The sequence below is a fragment of the Oncorhynchus mykiss genome, chromosome 8 (assembly GCF_013265735.2).
Source record: "Oncorhynchus mykiss isolate Arlee chromosome 8, USDA_OmykA_1.1, whole genome shotgun sequence".
NCBI classification, from domain to species: domain Eukaryota; kingdom Metazoa; phylum Chordata; class Actinopteri; order Salmoniformes; family Salmonidae; genus Oncorhynchus; species Oncorhynchus mykiss.
This window is the reverse complement of record NC_048572.1, coordinates 15,006,281-15,024,024: the sequence shown is the minus strand read 5'-3', so window position 1 is coordinate 15,024,024 and position 17,744 is coordinate 15,006,281. Positions and strand designations below refer to the sequence as shown.

The following is a 17,744-nucleotide window of genomic DNA, read 5'->3' as shown; positions in this document are numbered from 1 at the left end:
AGTTTTTTACAATCACTTTGGCACTAATTTCGGGACCTTGATGTCATTTTTCAAAACTCTAGGCACAACTCACAACCAATGATCAAAATGCACATTTTTCAAAACTCTACCACTTTTTCGAATTTCTTGGATACAATACACATAAAGATAAGATCATTTGTTCATTGAACTAAAATCACCTGTTCAAAATGACACAACTAAACATCAAAGTATTACCTTTTCAAAATACAATTCACACATTCAATCTGAGATGGCTGTCTATTCATTTCATTACAATGATGTAACTATCAGTTGATATAACTGATCAAAAGGCACATTTTTGAAAACTCTTTCTAATTGCTTGGATACAATACACATAAAGCTAAGATAATTTGTTCATTGAACTAAAATCACCTGTTCAAAATGACACAAGTTAATATCAAAGTATTACCTTTTCAAAATGCAATTCACACATTACATCTGAGATGACAGTCTATTCATTTCATTACAATGATCTAACTATCAGTTGATATAACTGATCAAAAGTAACTGTTGCATTACTCTTAATGCATAGTTTTATGGAAACTGACGAACAATATTCCATGTTTAGATCATGAAAGTTTCAGGATAACGAGATCAATTGACACCAATTACCGTGGAACATGAACCAATTGGACTACATTATCTATGGATGTAATATTTCATCATCATTCTTTATCAGACACTTTCTATCGTCCCATGTACCACTTTTCCAGACCATGTTTTCAGATTTGACATCACTGTACACTCTTCATTAGGTACACCTATCTAGTACTGGGTAGGACCACCTGCCTTCACAACAGCCTGAATTATTCAAGGTGTTGTACGTTAGATCTTCTGCTCACCACTGTTTTAAACAGCTGTTATTTGAGCATTTGTGGCCTTTCTGTTAGCTTGAATGAGTCTGGACATTCTCCTCTGACCTCTCTCATTAACAAGGTGTTTTGCCCACAGAACTGCCGCTCACTGAATGTGTTTTGTTTATAGCACCATTCTCTGTAAACTCTAGAGACTGTAGTGCGTAAAACTCCCAGGAAGGCAGCTGTTTCTGAGATACTGGAATCACCATGTGTGGCATCAACAATCAAGTTGCTTAGATTACGCATCTTGCCCGTTCTAATGTTTGGTCGAACAACATCTAAAGCTCTCTACTCTATATACTCTATATATTGAGTTGCAGGCAGCGCACATGATTCGCTGTTTGAATGTAACCTTCCTTGGGGAGCTAAATCAGGTCTGTAGAGCTGATGGTATGACCTATGTCATTGTGTGGGATAATGTCAGGTTCCACCATGCTCAAGCATGGTTTCAGGCCCATCCACAATTTACCACCCTGTACTTACCCCCATTCTCTCCTTTCCTTAACACGATTGAGGAATGTTTCTCCACATGGAGGTGGAAGGTATATTATAGGCGCCCTCACGAACAAGCCACCCTTCTCCAGGCCATGGATGACGCATGCAATGACATCACAGCAGACCAGTGTCAGGCCTGGATTCGCCATGCCCGAAGATTCTTCCCAAGATGTTTGGCTAATGAAAACATCCATTGTGGATGAGAACCTGTGGCCAAATCCACAAGACAGGTTTGAAGGAAATATAGAAGTACAGTAATCAATCTTTTGTTTTGCTTTTTACAGTAAGCCAGGTGAGGAACACTGCAGTGATGTTTTACAGTAAGCCAGGTGAGGAACACTGCAGTGATGTTTTACAGTAAGCCAGGTGAGGAACACTGCAGTGATGTTTTACAGTAAGCCAGGTGAGGAACACTGCAGTGATGTTTTACAGTAAGCCAGGTGAGGAACACTGCAGTGATGTTTTACAGTAAGCCAGGTGAGGAACACTGCAGTGATGTTTTACAGTAAGCCAGGTGAGGAACACTGCAGTGATGTTTTACAGTAAGCCAGGTGAGGAACACTGCAGTGATGTTTTACAGTAAGCCAGGTGAGGAACACTACAGTGATGTTTTACAGTAAGCCAGGTGAGGAACACTGCAGTGATGTTTTACAGTAAGCCAGGTGAGGAACACTGCAGTGATGTTTTACAGTAAGCCAGGTGAGGAACACTGCAGTGATGTTTTACAGTAAGCCAGGTGAGGAACACTGCAGTTGACCTTTAACTGTTTTTTTTCTTTTTTGTAGCTAATTATTTTTGCTTTGATTCAAAGAAACCTATGGTGTGATTTTATTGTATTTCATCAATAAATTTCATATTTTGTTCAATGATTCCACTGTGTCTGTAGTATTCTCTCTACTAGTTATTTTACAGTGATGTATTTACGTGTAGTAGCATAATGAAACATGTATCACATATTTTGTACTACAATATCTAATGATTGTATGAACAACTACACAGTGAAACTATCGGTATCTTGTGTGTGGGTGATCTAAATGAATGTTCCTATGGTATTTCATGATAAATAAGTTATTTGAACCAATGATTCTGCAAGTGCAAGGTTTCTTTAAAGATATGAATGCACAATGCAATGTTTTGAACATTGGACAGCCTGGGTTACAAGTGATGACCGTTTTGAGTTTTGTGTCTAGAGTTTTGAAAAATGACCATAAGGTTCTGAAATTAGTGCCAAAGTGATTGTTAAAAACTGTAAGTAACTTACTGTATTTATCTGTGATTGAAATGCACTGTATAGAAATTTGTGTACTGCACATGAAAAAAATGGACTTTGTGTCTATTTCACAATAATCTGTGAAACTGGGTTGATCAATTCATTGTCTATTCCAGGTTGGTTCAAGGTAACTCCATTGAAATGACATGGAAACAACATTGATTCAACCCAAGTGTGCCCAGTGGGTAGTAGGCTAGTCTACATACAGTAGCAGAAGACAACCAACCTCCTGTTGTCAGAAGAGGGCAGTCTTTCCTTAAATAAAACTTTTACTTCTCAAGATGTTTTACAGGTTGTGGATTGTATTGCCAGACAAATTAATGCTACGATGTTTCTAGACATAGTGGCAAAGCCTGTCATTTATCCAGTCCCCAAAAAATTATTATGAACTTATTGATTAAATTAAACATGACACCCACCAACAATAAATTGTGCTTGTTGTTCATTTACACCCTTGTCATCTAAAAATTATTCTCATAACCCATGCTACCCAAAATCCCTATAAAACCCTTTAAAGTCCTGTCCCCTCATGTCTTGTGTGATATCACTGCCCCCACATCAATGTTGCCTGCACTCTTCCCATGGGAAACTTTTGGGACCTAAAAAAGTCACATCAGGCAACACCCAACACATGAATAGATGGTTTAAGACTTAGAAAAAATAGGAGTCTAATTAGAGACCACTCGATCAAACTGTTGTGTGAGAATCTGTCCTGAGAAAGTTTGAGATACATTTCTAACACGTCACATGTTGTTCATAATAGTAGGTTAGGATAGGCTAGGTTAGGATAGGCTAGGTTAGGTTAGTGTACTGTATTATTGTCATAGAAACCTGTTGATTAGTACATTCATGAAGTTTCACAATAAACTTCGCTATTTGCCTGCAATAGACTCTAGTAGAATTGATATATGTAACGGTTTTAGTAGAATAGGGTTGATGACCTGATCTGTAATTGGATACTCCCGCCCCTTCTCAGGTTTGCGTCGCTCCACTGTAAACTTGTTGTTTCCCCACATGCGATCGGTCTGTCATCCGGGCTGTAGCGGGAGAGGCGTGCGTGATAGGACTATGTTCATGTCATTTCGTTGTAGTTACATGTCTATTATGCCTTCTATGTGGAATTACTGATTTTTCATCTAGGCTAACCTAAAAGACAAAGGAAAAAAAGCCGGTTCAATTTTAGAGAGCACCATTTCAAAGATGGATCCCATAACAAAGTGGACTTCTAAACAAGTTGTAGATTGGATAAGAGGTGAGTTGATAAGCCTTCCTAATTCTAACATACACTGTTACCATTATATTAGCCTAATGTCTAATACATTTTTTGAATAGCCTATGTTTGTTTCACTTTAGCTATATAATTCGTTGTTCGGCTATTGGAAAGTTAATTGCCTGTTAATTAATTGTCAAACTTTCTGCTTTAATTATGTTTTTTTTCTCTCGGGATTGTTGGAAAGGGCCGTAAGTAAGCGTATCAATGTTAGTCTACACCTGTTGTTGACGAAGAATGTTACAAATACAATTTGATTTGATTTTCATTGGTTTAAGTAACCAACGTTCAATTCAAAATTGCCCCGTATTGAGAATGTTGAGTGGGAATGAGTGAATAACAGTGTTACAAATAGCAACAAAAGTTGCATTTGACAATCGGTATCTATTAGAAGCAGCCTAGGTGTCGTATTAATACTGTGTAACATTGTTTTATTGCTTGTTTGGGCAGCTATTAAGTCTCATCTTTAAAGCCATTTTAAAATTACATTTGATGATGAAAGGAAATTGTGTGCCAACGGGGAGAAGGGTTTATGTTTACTTTAACGTACATGCGCTCACTTTGACAACCAAAGCTCGACGGTCACCTTTTATGAACTCACTGGTAGGCTACCTTAAAAGGGTCAATCTGCAGTTTCTACATAAAAAAATTTTTAACTTAGAAATTAATGATATATATCCGTTGATTCTTGAAGAATATAACTCATGAATGCATAATGAGCTTAGTTCAAACCCACCAGAACCCAACATATAAGCTTGTTTTACTCCAATGGTTGTAAACATTGTAAATCTAAACAAACACTGTATAGCCGCAAAACATGCCTAAAACTATAATTTTGATATCATGGATGGCCAGTAGACATAATTGCAAATTATTAAATCCTTCCAATAGAAATTTAAAAAACAATTTAGTTACGAATTGAACTTTAATTAAATGAGTTGGCTCTTCACATGGAATGATTTCACTGAACAACAAAAGAAAGGGAATATTGAAGGACTGCCAAGAACCTTGCCCTCATCCAGGGCAAGGTGGAGAGACACGGTAGTGATGACACCATACAGTAGGCCTTGTTGAGCTCTGCACCAAACAGGATGCTCATCCCAACATACTTGGGGTCCAACATGTACACTGCGGTGTGTATGGGTTTCAGGCAGAAGTCTTCACGCTTTTTGATGTATTTCAGAACTGCAGTTTCCTCTGCTTGGAGCAACAGTGAAGTGGGCAGGGCAGTACGGATTTATTCTCTTACATCTGGGAGCAGAGTCTGAACATCAGATAGGATGGCATTGTCTCCCTCAATCCGTGCAATAGCTACTGCTATAGGTTTCAGGAGTTTCAGGCTGCTTACCACTCTCTTCCAAAATGCATCATCCAGGAGGATCCTCTTGATGGGGCTGTCCATATCAGCAGACTGATATGGCCATTTCTTGGAGAGACTCCTTCCCCTCCAGGCGACAGTCAAACATGATGACAACACCACCCTAACGGATGTCGCTGGGCAGCTTCAGTGTGGTGCTCTTATTCTTCTCACTGTGCTCAGTGACGTAGATTGCTGCTATAACTTGATGACCCTTCACCTACCTAACCATTTCCGTAGCTCTCTTGTAGAGTGTATCCATTGTTTTCAGTGCCATGATGTCCTTGAGGAACAGATTCAATGCATGAGGGTAGGACTCCTTCACTTTAGACCAAGCAGCCTTCATGTTCACAGCATTGTCTGTCACCAGTGCAAATATTTTCTGTGGCCCAAGGTCATTGATGACTGCCTTCAACTCATCTGCAATGTAGAGACCGGTGTGTCTATTGTCCCTTGTGTCTGTGCTCTTGTAGAATACTGGTTGAAGGGTGGAGATGATGTAGTTAATTATTCCTTGCCCACAAACATTAGACCACCCATCAGAGATGATTGCAATACAGTATGCTTTCTCTATGATTTGCTTGACATTCACTTGAACTCTGTTGAACTCTGCATCCAGGAAATTAGTAGATAAAGCATGTTTGGTTGGAGGGGTGTATGCTGGGTGAAGAACATTCAGAAATCTCTTCCAATACACATTGGGCATCAGAGGTGAACCAGTTGCATACACAGCTTGAGCAAGACATTCATCAGCATTTCTCTTACTACGTTCCTCCATTAGGTCAAAATAACTTCTGATTCCAGGAGGACCATGAGCTGTTGCTATCGATAAGGTGTCTGATTCATCATTTTCACCTGACAAAAGTCTCTCTACTTCTATTCGAGAGGTTGCTTGTTGTGAGTGCTGAGGGAACTTTATGCACTTGGCCAGATGATTCTGCATTTTTGTTGCATTCTTCACATATGCTTTGGCACAGTATTTGCAAATGTACATAGCTTTTCCTTCTACATTAGCTGCAGTGAAATGTCTCCACACATCAGATAGTGCCCGTGGCATTTTCCTGTAAAGACTAGAAAACAATGAATAAAAAATAATAATACAATTCCATGGACAGATAAATAGTTACCATGAGCTGTTAGATTTGAAAACATTTATCTTACAAAGCAGTTGGATTAAACAACTGCTTTGTAAGATAAATGTTTTAAAATCTAGCATGTATCTAAACGGGTGAATTAACACTCCTCAGTTATCAGGCTCAAGCAAGCTAAAACCCACATGGTACCAAAAACTAACTAGCAGAAATTCTTAACAAGTTAAAAATGATTTAAACACACTTTGCTGTAGGCTACTATTTACTAGTTAACAAAAAGTCATTGTATGTCTTATAAAATATATTCACCCCACCCAGTATTATAATCAAAACTTACCAGCAAGCATGTAGTCCTTGGCCCAGACAGTGTAGTAGTGTGGGCTCAATAGCATCTCATTAATTTTTTGATTAATTTAAGCGAATTTCCCTAAATTCCCAGGCTTAACTTCCCATGGAAAATTTCTGGGAAAATTTCGGAAATTTACCGAAAAGTTTCCGACTCTTTGCAACCCTAGATGAGACAGCGTCTGTAGAGGATCTGACAGTACATTCCACACAACCCCTGCATGGCCATTGTGTCAGCATTTACGGCATGCGTTCATATTGATGTGTTGTTAAGCTGTGATTGATGACATTATGATACACTTGACCTGTTAGCAGCTCACTCCATTAAGAAGAGTGGAGCATCAGAGCCCCTTGAATTAGCATCTAGTAGATGGCAATGAAGGAAGCTGTCTTTATTCAGATGGTACTGCTGTCTTCCTTTAATTGTCCTAGGAGGGTTGTCCCAGTGAAAGAACCCAAGCCGTCTATCGAGGGCTGATGTGTTGCATGTTATGAATGCCATATGCCGCTTGTTTTTGGGCTGTTAATATTTCAATTAGTTATAGCTCAGATCTTTCTTGGCATACCTTCAAATGCGTGTAAATATAGTGACATAATTTATTGAAGCTGTCTGTCAGGTATTGAGGAAGCATCCTTACTTTTTGCTTCACTGCCTGGCAGAGCAACTTCTCAGGCTCTGACCACAAGGCACGACAGAGGGTAGTGCGTATGGCCCAGGACATCACTGGGGCCAAGCTTCCTGCCATCCAGGACCTCTATACCAGGCGGTATCAGAGGAAGGCCCTAAAAATGGTCAAAGACTCCAGCCACCCTATTCATAGACTGTTCAGTCTGCAACCGCACGGCAAGCGGTACCGGAGCACCATGTCTAGGTCCAAAAGGCTATTTAACAGCTTCCACCCCCAAGCCATAAGACTCCTGAACAGCTAATCAAAGAGCTACCCACACCCCTCTTTTACGCTGCTGCTACTCTCTGTTTATTATCTATGCATAGTCATGTACATCCGCACCAGTTAGTTGAGGTAATTGAGGTAATATGTACAATATGTACATATGAGATGAACTTTGAAAATGTAGAACTCAGATACAGTAGAAGTAAACATTAGTGAGAAACACGCTCAGGCAAGTCTGCATTTTCCCAAGCTCTTCTGGCAGGTGCGATTATAGAGGATGATTGTGATTGATTGAAAATCAAGATTCAAGACTATAGATTTAGGTCATGCAACTCCCAATTCTGTTGAGTTGTTTAATGAAGAAAAGAAAGGCATACATACATAACTTTGAAATAAGGGTTGTTATCAAGCGGTTATCCTTATTCTATTAGATAAATATAGATTTGCCCTTTTGATATTTTTCATTTGGGCGTGACATAACACACTCACTGTTATCTTTTGGATAAGGAAGACTGTATGCATGAAACTTCTTCCCACAGGACAGGAGCATCCAGTTTATGTGCTTGTTTAGAGGGAGGAGGAGGACTCCAAGTGTGTGTCCCAAAGGGCACTCTATTCCCTATATAGTGCACTACTTTTGACCTTAGCCCCATGGGTCAAAAGTAGCACACTATAGGGAATAGGGTTCCATTTAGGATGCATCCCAAGTTTCATCTTGGAGACACCTGAGTCTGTGTTATAAGACTCTTCCACCTACTACCACAGTCCACAAATCTGTCGTTCTACCCCTGAACAGGCAGTTAACCCACTGTTCCTAGGCCGTCATTGTAAATAAGAATTTGTTCTTAACTGACTTGCCTAGTTAAATAAAAGTAAAATAAATAGGGTGACACGTCACATACACTGACCTACCTGTTGCAGTTATGTGTCACCACTGGTCACTAACGACTACAAGGTCATGTTGTTTAAATTGATTACAGCTTAATGACACCAGCAGAGCGTCTTCAAAGTAATTGTATTGAATAAAGGAAGATAGTTAGGATAGGCAGCTGCATTTACACGTAACAGATGTACTAAACAACTTATTGGCATGATGCTATACTAATGGTTGACCACATTATCACTACGCAGTACACACTAATGGTTGACCACATTATCACTACGCAGTACACACTAATGGTTGACCACATTATCACTACGCAGTACACACTAATGGTTGACCACATTATCACTACGCAGTACACACTAATGGTTGACCACATTATCACTACGCAGTACACACTAATGGTTGACCACATTATCACTACGCAGTACACACTAATGGTTGACCACATTATCACTACGCAGTACACACTAATGGTTGACCACATTATCACTACGCAGTACACACTAATGGTTGACCACATTATCACTACGCAGTACACACTAATGGTTGACCACATTATCACTACGCAGTACACACTAATGGTTGACCACATTATCACTACGCAGTACACACTAATGGTTGACCACATTATCACTACGCAGTACACACTAATGGTTGACCACATTATCACTACGCAGTACACACTAATGGTTGACCACATTATCACTACGCAGTACACACTAATGGTTGACCACATTATCACTACGCAGTACACACTAATGGTTGACCACATTATCACTACGCAGTACACACTAATGGTTGACCACATTATCACTACGCAGTACACACTAATGGTGAATCGCATACCGCATCAACAGATCCACAGATGATGCAATCTCAATCTCTATTGCACTCCACACTGCCCTTTCCTACCTGGACAAAAGGAACACCTATGTGAGAATGCTGTTCATTGACTACAGCTCAGCGTTCATCACCATAGTGCCCTCAAAGTTCATCACTAAGCTAAGGACTCTGGGACTAAACACCTCCCTCTGCAACTGGATCCTGGACTTCCTGACGGGCCGCCCCCAGGTGGCAAAAACACGTCTGCCACGGTGATCCTCAACACTGGGACCCCTCAGGGGTGTGTACTTATTCCCCTCCTGTACTCCTTGTTTACCCATGACTGTGTGGCCAAACACGACTCCAACACCATCATTAAGTTTGCTGACGGCGGTAGATCAGGTAGGCCTGATCACCGACAACGATCAGACAGCCTATAGGGAGGAGGTCAGATAACTGGCAGTGTGGTGCCAGGACAACAACCTCTCCCTCAATGTGAGCAAGACAGAAGGAGCTAATCGTGGACTACAGGAAAAGGCAGGCCGAACAGGCCCCCAGTCACATAGACAAGGCTGTAGTAGAGCGGGTTGAGAGTTTCAAGATCCTTGGTGTCCACATCACCAAATAATGGTCCAAACCCACCAAGACAGTCGTGACGAGTGCACTACAAAACCTTTTTCCCCTCAGGAGACTGAAAAGATTTGGCATGGGTCTCCAGATCCTCAACTTCTACAGCTGCACCATTGAGAGAATCCTGACCAGTTGCATCACCGCCTGGTATGGCAACTGCTCGGCATCTGACTGTAAGGCACTACAGATGGTAGTGCGAACTGCCCAGTACATCACTGGGGCCAAGCTTCCTGCCATCCTGGACCTAGTGTCAGAAAAAGCCCATCAAATTGTCAGAGGCTCCAGTCACCCAAGTCATAGACTGTTCTCTCTGCTACTGCACAGCAAGCGGTACCGTAGCGCCAAGTCTAGATCCAAAAGGCTCCTTAACAGCTTCTACCCTCAAGCCATAAGACTTCTACCCCCCCCCCCCCCCCACCTTGTTTTTACACTGCTGCTACTCGCTGTTTATTATCTATGCATAGTCACTTCACCCCATCACTTCACCCCTACCTACATTTACAAAATACCTCAACTAACCTGTACCCCCTCACACTGACTTCGTACCGGTACCCCCTGTATAAGCCTCGTTATTGTGTTAATTTTTTACTTTATATTTGGTAAATATTTTCTTAACTCTTCTTGAACTGCACTGTTGGTTAAGGGCTTGTCAGTAAGCATTTCACGGTAAGGTCTACACTTGTTGTATTCGGCACATGTGACAAATAAGGTTTGATTTGATTTGGTTGACCACATTATCACCACGCACTGATGGTTGGCCTGAACTGACTCACTCAGAACCATACATCCTGGTTACGTGTTTCCATTAGTTTCTCTGACGTACATAGGAACATAGATAGGAGAGGCTGTTATTCATTTAGTATTATTATTATGACTCAGTTTTATGTCTAATCATTCCTCAAAATAGCAGGTCATGGAAGCTTTCTCTTCAGTGCCTGAGTCTCAAATGGCACGCTAAAGTGCAATAGGGCTCTGTTCAAAAGTAGTTCAATATATAGGGAATAGGATGCCACTAGGGACACAGTGTCCCCATCCAGTTTATATCAGTCAGAAGAAGGGTTTCCATGGGAACAAACATGCCATTAATTAACCCTGTTACAGTACATAAGGCAACCCTGTAACCTCTTTGCTAGTCCCCAAATGTTAGAGAGATCTGTGAAGAGTAGGCACTGTCTGTCACTAGTTGTTTTGATAGGATAGGCTACTAGTACGCTAATTCTGGATTATTCCCAGAACACACACACACACACACACACACACACACACACACACACACACACACACACACACACACACACACACACACACACACACACACACACACACACACACACACACACACACAATTGTTTTGTGTGGTCAAGGAAATCCTTTTCCCTCTGTTTTCCTGAGATAGGGTATTTCCTCTCCTTTCTGAATGGGTTGGTGGAGTCTATAAATAGTCTGAATGCTTTAGAACCACTCTTAATTCCTTTCAAATGACGACAACCACCACCTCTGTTCTGTTGTGAAGGATGAAGTAAATATTCCCTTTGTTGACCCCAGCTCTGCAGGTCCAAACTCCACTCATTTATTGCCTGTCTACCCCAGACGGCACAACACATGCCTTTGTGTGATGTGATGAACAAGCCAGAGGCAGCGTTCACTTCAGTTCAATGTGCAATCTATCAAACCTATTGAATATAGACAGGATGCATGCTGCTAGCTTGTTAACACACATATCACAGTTGGTTGGTTAAATGTTACCACACACAACACAGTCTAGCGAAACACATCGAAGATGGTTTACTAGGCAAGGAAAGTGAAACACTTGAGGAGGAAAGCAACCAAATTCTGGACGCGTCTGCGTTTTGTTTGTTTTTATGTTTCCGATAAATGATTAACTGGATTTTTCTGTGGAATGTGATTGCAGCCTGAGTCATGCACAAGAGTTTACTGACCTCAACCATTTTCTCAGTAACCCACTTATTCTTTGCATCAATCTCCATAATCAGATGAGGTCAATATTCATACACTCTTAGAAATAAATGTTCTATCTAGAACCAATAAGGGTTCTTCATAGGAGAACTATTTGACAAGCCCTTTCTGGTTACAGGTCGATCCCTTTTGGTTCCTATGGGGATAGCCGAAGATCCCTTTTGGTTCCTATGGGGATAGCCGAAGATCCCTTTTGGTTCCTATGGGGATAGCCGAAGATCCCTTTTGGTTCCTATGGGGATAGCCGAAGATCCCTTTTGCTTCCTATGGGGATAGCCGAAGATCCCTTTTGCTTCCTATGGGGATAGCCGAAGATCCCTTTTGGTTCCTATGGGGATAGCCGAAGATCCCTTTTGGTTCCTATGGGGATAGCCGAAGATCCCTTTTGGTTCCTATGGGGATAGCCGAAGATCCCTTTTGTTGTAAGAGTTTAGGAACTACATGGTTCATCCTGTAATGGGGTTATTTCCGTCATCATAAACAGTTCAAGACTACTTTATAACACTGTTTTTGTGAACATGCATAGAGAAGAGATAAAACATGATAATTTTACTGGTCAGTTCTAATTTATCAAGTTCTCATAGTTACCTAAAGGGCTGTCTCAAGTTGGAGCCATTTGTATAATCTTGGGCTATTGTCAACTGTCAATAGAGCAGTGAAAACAATTAAGATGCTTCTGTCTGTTAAAGAGGTTGGTCAGTGTAAAAGCAATAGAGTCGTACTGTGCTACTGCCTTTTGTACACAAACGGCTAGTCCACTGTCAGTTCATTGGTTGTGAGGCCAGAGGGCCAGAGCTGTGAATACTTCATGGGAAGAAGGATAGTAAAGAGAGAGAGGGTTGCACCATTCCCTCATTTGTAACAAAACCATGAGAAACTAGCCCCCCCCCCAATACTCTGCTGTATGCCTGTTAGCCACAGAATTTGGGAGTAGGTCGGTCATGATCTGTGTCCAGACTAGAAGACTTTTCATTTGGCTGACTATTTTTTGGCGCGTTTTCACATGTGAAATGTACAGTGTGTTAAGGGGCTTTCACACTGAGCGGTTGTGTTAAGGGGCTTTCACACTGAGCGGTTGTGTTAAGGGGCTTTCACACTGAGCAGATGTGTTGATGATCTAAGAGCTGCTGCTACATGTATCCATTGAGAGAAGATGTTGCGGTGGTGGTTGTACACATTATGTGAAAGCATGATAAACAAACTATACAATTGTACGAGTACAATTTGATTCGGCTAAGGGACAGCTAGTACACAAACAATGATATTTTGCAGCTTATCAGAAGTTAAATAGTTCTGCCTTTTTGCATCACTAGTTAAATAACCGGAATTAGCTCCATTTGTGCTTCACTCATTTCCAAAGCACCCTATATACAGATGTAGGATCTTCATTTGATCACCCTGTTACAGGACAACTTTCCTGCAATGCAGTACATTTAAAACGTGTAGTGTGTTTGAGATTTTAAAAGGCTTCTGAAGTTTGTAATTTCAACTTCGAAATTTCAGACTTGATTTTCCCTTACGAAAAATGTATCAACCCTTACAAAAATGTCCATTTAATTATAATCAACATGATAAATCACATTTCTTTTTGCTGCAGGATTATTTTCATGCTTGTAGCAAACTGGCTAAAATTAAGATCCTAATGTACGTCTGTATCGACATCCAACTGCACCAGTTGTTTGGTGTCTTTTTGAAGGTACAGTATACTGTAACTGATAGCAACATACTTTCCCTGGTCACTGATCTCTCAATGTAAATATTTAATGTGTGTGGGGACGTCTTTGCCTGTAACCATAGTGACTGTTAAGTCATTAACGCTCAGCTGGAATAGTCAACAAGTCTTTCTTTTTGAATAGCGTTCCTAAAGCAGGAAGACAGGGATGTTTTGAAATATTTCAACATTGTAATCCACACTAAACCATAGTTTAGTTGGGCTTTGAAGTTTGTCCCAACATTGGACTGAGCCAAACCCCAAGAAGGTTGAGGTTAAATCTAGTTGAAGAACGATACTAATGTTTTATGACTGTAAATTAATCGGAGAATCTTGCATTACTTTTGATGGGCTCTGGCCGTTTGGGATTCACCTGTTGTGTGTCATCATTAACAGGTGGTGGGCTGTGTAGCGTGACTTTGGCTGGCCCTCTCTTGCTGTTGAGAGAGATTATTGCCCTCCTCAGGTGTCTGAAACATGATCCTGCATGCTAGTTACCTTATCCCTTCATCACATCCTTATAGACAACACATAAAGCCTTGTCTGCTGACCCATGCATTACTTTCCGCCCACCTACATCTCCACCCAATGGCACAGGGCTAATTTCTTTCCCCAACCATTTAGAATGAGCATTTCATCTAATATTTAGCACTTCTATCCTCGTGAAAGGTCAAAACACTTATAAACATTACTTTGGTTGCGTAAAGATTAACCAGAGTGCTTTAGTGTTAGCTTGTGCTAACACAAAGGCTTGTGCTAACACAAAGGCTTGTGCTAACACAAAGGTGGCAGAAGGCAACACATTAGAGGCGTCTGCTCCGTAAACTCTGGAGATCTGTCCCAAATGGCACCCTATTCCCTATGCCCCCTGGTCAAAAGTAGTGCACTATAGCACCCTATTCCCTATGTCCCCTGGTCAAAAGTAGTGCACTATGGCACCCTATTCCCTATGTCCCCTTAAGAAATAAGGTGCCATTTGGGACGTAGTTTCAAAGTGAGTCATCTGTGGCATAGCGCGGCATTCCAGGCCAAACGGAGCAATGGTTGTCTGGGATTTTAGGTGGTTAGATGTGTGGTCACTGGTGGTCATAGATCAGTTGGATTCTGGGTGGCTAGATGTGTGGTCTCTTGTGGTCAGATCAGTTTGATTCTGGGTGGCTAGATGTGTGGTCTCTTGTGGTCAGAGATCAGTTTGATTCTGGTTATTGCTGGACAGTGCGATCCTGAGAAATGCCTGAGTGATGGACTGGTAAACAGCTTGTATTGACTCACTACCAGTGTTTTCTTCAACACTTGTGTGGTATCATAACAGGTCTTGGAAGCTCTTTGTCTTACATCTGTCTCTTTCTCTCTCCCCCTCTACCTCTCTCTTGCACGTTCTCTCTCTCTCTACCCTTCTCTTTATCCCTCTCTAACTCTCTCTCCCTCTACCTCTCTCTCTCTCTCTCTCTCCCTCTACCTCTTTCTTGCTCGCTCTCTCGCTCTCTCTCTCTACCTCCTCCCCCTATATCTTTCTATCTCTCACTATCTATCTTTCCCAGGCCTGGACGACAGCCTACAGCAGTATGTCCCGTACTTTGAGCGTGAGAAGATTGACGGGGAGCAGCTGTTGAAGATCTCCCACCAGGACCTGCTAGAACTGGGTGTGACCAGGATTGGACACCAGGAACTGGTGCTGGAGGCAGTCGACCTGCTCTGTGCTCTGGTTAGTAGTCTAGTAATCACCACACACCTTCCTTCATATCCTATCAGAGCATAAGGTTTGGTCACACTTTATTTGAATAGTCCCTGAGGTGTATATATGATCTACAGATGTCAGACTATCAACCAACGTCATGTCCAATCATCCATTCAAAAATTGTATAACTATAGTTTGATCATGGTTTGATCGCATGTCAACTTCCCGTTCCCAAATGTCCCAAATGGCAATGTCATTTTAGGTCACCCTGGGAAGTGGGAATTAGACCAAAGGGCCACATTCCAGTATGATAACATTCATCCTGGTGAAGTGATAGTGTGTGGGGCTAGATGTGTAGTAGGCCTACCGAGGCTGGGTGGTGCTTCTGGTACTAGCTTTCCTTCTGATAACTTTAGTTAAGCTGTTAAGAGTCAGTGCATTATGCCAGTGCCTTGGTATCAAGTGGCTTTGACATTTTTATCTTAGGGGGTATCTTGAACTACCATCTTGTTTTTGGAGGGTCCTCTTGAATAAACAGTCAAAAATAGTAAACATCAAGAGCTTGTTGTGCCTTCGGGGGAGCGATTGTTATTTAGCCCAGAGCGAGCCCAACTTGAGCGTGTCCAAACGGCCCATGGATGGGAGAGGCTGGCATTGGTCAGGACACCGGGATTAGGGAAGAATGTCCGGTCAGCTGCCTCTCTCTCTCTTTCACACACTCTCTCTAACTCTCTCTCTTTCTCCATCTCTCTCTCCCTCAGCTTAAGCGTGTCCAAGCGACCCATTAATGGGTTAGGGTTAGGGATGAGTGTGCCGAAGCGGCCCATGAACGTGTTAGGGTCAGGGTTAGAGATGAGTGTGTCCAATCGGGTTCTTGGTCACATCCCTGACCAAGGCCCTTCTCCCCCGATTGCTCAGTTTGGATGGGCGACCAGCTCTAGGAAGAGTCTTGGTGGTTCCAAACTTCTTCCATTTAAGAATGATGGAGGCCACTGTGTTCTTGGGGACCGTCGACGCTGCAGACATTTTCTGGTACCCTTCCCCAAATCTGTGCCTCGACACAATCCTGTCTCGGAGCTCTACGGACAATTCCTTCAACCTCATGGCTTGGTTTTTGCTCTGACAAGCGCCGTCAACTGTGGGACCTAATGTAGACAGCTGTGTGCCTTTCCAAATCATGTCCAATCAATTTAATTCACTACAGGTGGTCTCCAATCAAGTTGTAGAAACATCTCAAGGATGTTCAATGGAAACAGGATGCACCTGAGCTCAATTTGGCGTTTCATAGCAAAGGGTCTGAATATGTATGTAAATAAGGTATCTGGTTTTATTAATTACTGTTCTATAACCTGTCTGTCATTATGGTGTATTATGTGCAGATTGATGAGGAATTTGTTTTATTTAATACATTTTAGAATAAGGATGTAACATAAGAAAATGTGGAAAAAGGGAAGAGGTTTGAATACTTTCTGAATGCACTTTATATACTCTCTCTATCTGGTCGTGCCCTGCCTATGACATGGCCTCACACCAGGAAGCCTCTGTACTCCATTACATACACAGTCCTGACATGACTTGTGTCTGGATTGCAGGTAGGCCCACTGTGGACATCGTTGGGTTCTGTGGGGAAGTGAATCTTCTTTCTCTATGGATATCACATGGTCTAACAGGAGTGCCCTTCTGTCATGAATCAAATGCTAAACATTTTGCTGATGTAAGAATAATGTTTGTGTTTGTGCCATTTTGCCAACTCCCATCATTGTCATTGTCAAGAATGACCATAGGAATTAGCTATACAGCACAATGTCACGAATCGGCTCGAAGTTCGTAACAAAAAGGGAGACAACGTGGAGATAAGGAATAACAAAATATATTTATTAATTTAAGTAACCTAAATACAATTAACAATGGTGTGTGTAGTCAGTAATCAGTAGTGTAAGTGAGTGGTTGAGTGCATAAATGTGATGAGGGGTGTTGAAAGGTGCCAACACAAACAAACAAAATAGCCACAAAAATGCCACAACCAAAATCTATCAGGGGCAACAGGGCAACAGATTGGCACGGGGCAACAGATTGGCACGGGGCAACAGATTGGCACGGGGCAACAGATTGGCACGGGGCAACAGACTGGGTGCCAGAACAGGTGGTGGTAGTACACCGGACCCTGTTATCTTTTAAGAGAGCTTTAGTGGTTGTATCCCGGACCTTATCTTTTAAGAGAGCTTTAGTGGTTGTATCCCGGACCTTTACTTTTAAGAGAGCTTTAGTGGTTGTAGGAAATGAACTGGGATCTTGACCATGTCCAACGTGAGAGGGAATATACATTATCTGGCCAATGTAAAGTAGTGAGGGTTGAGTGTTGGCTGTAGGTGACTAGTAGGTGACTAGTAGGTTGCATCCCAAATGGCATGCTATACCCTACATAGTGCACTACTCCCTAT

The 17,744-nt window shown here is 41.7% G+C and overlaps 1 protein-coding gene across 1 annotated transcript in view; it reads left to right on the top strand.

The window, feature by feature from the left end:
• The first annotated feature begins 3,634 nt into the window (after positions 1–3,634).
• The window catches only part of LOC110529457 (connector enhancer of kinase suppressor of ras 3), a 35,859-nt gene continuing 21,749 nt past the window's right edge, over positions 3,635–17,744 (top strand). Inside the window, exons 1-2 of the mRNA XM_036984845.1 lie at positions 3,635–3,895; positions 15,167–15,330. Coding sequence (XP_036840740.1) covers positions 3,844–3,895; positions 15,167–15,330 — 216 coding nt within the window. The 5' untranslated portion in view covers positions 3,635–3,843. The remainder of the gene's footprint in view (positions 3,896–15,166; positions 15,331–17,744) is intronic.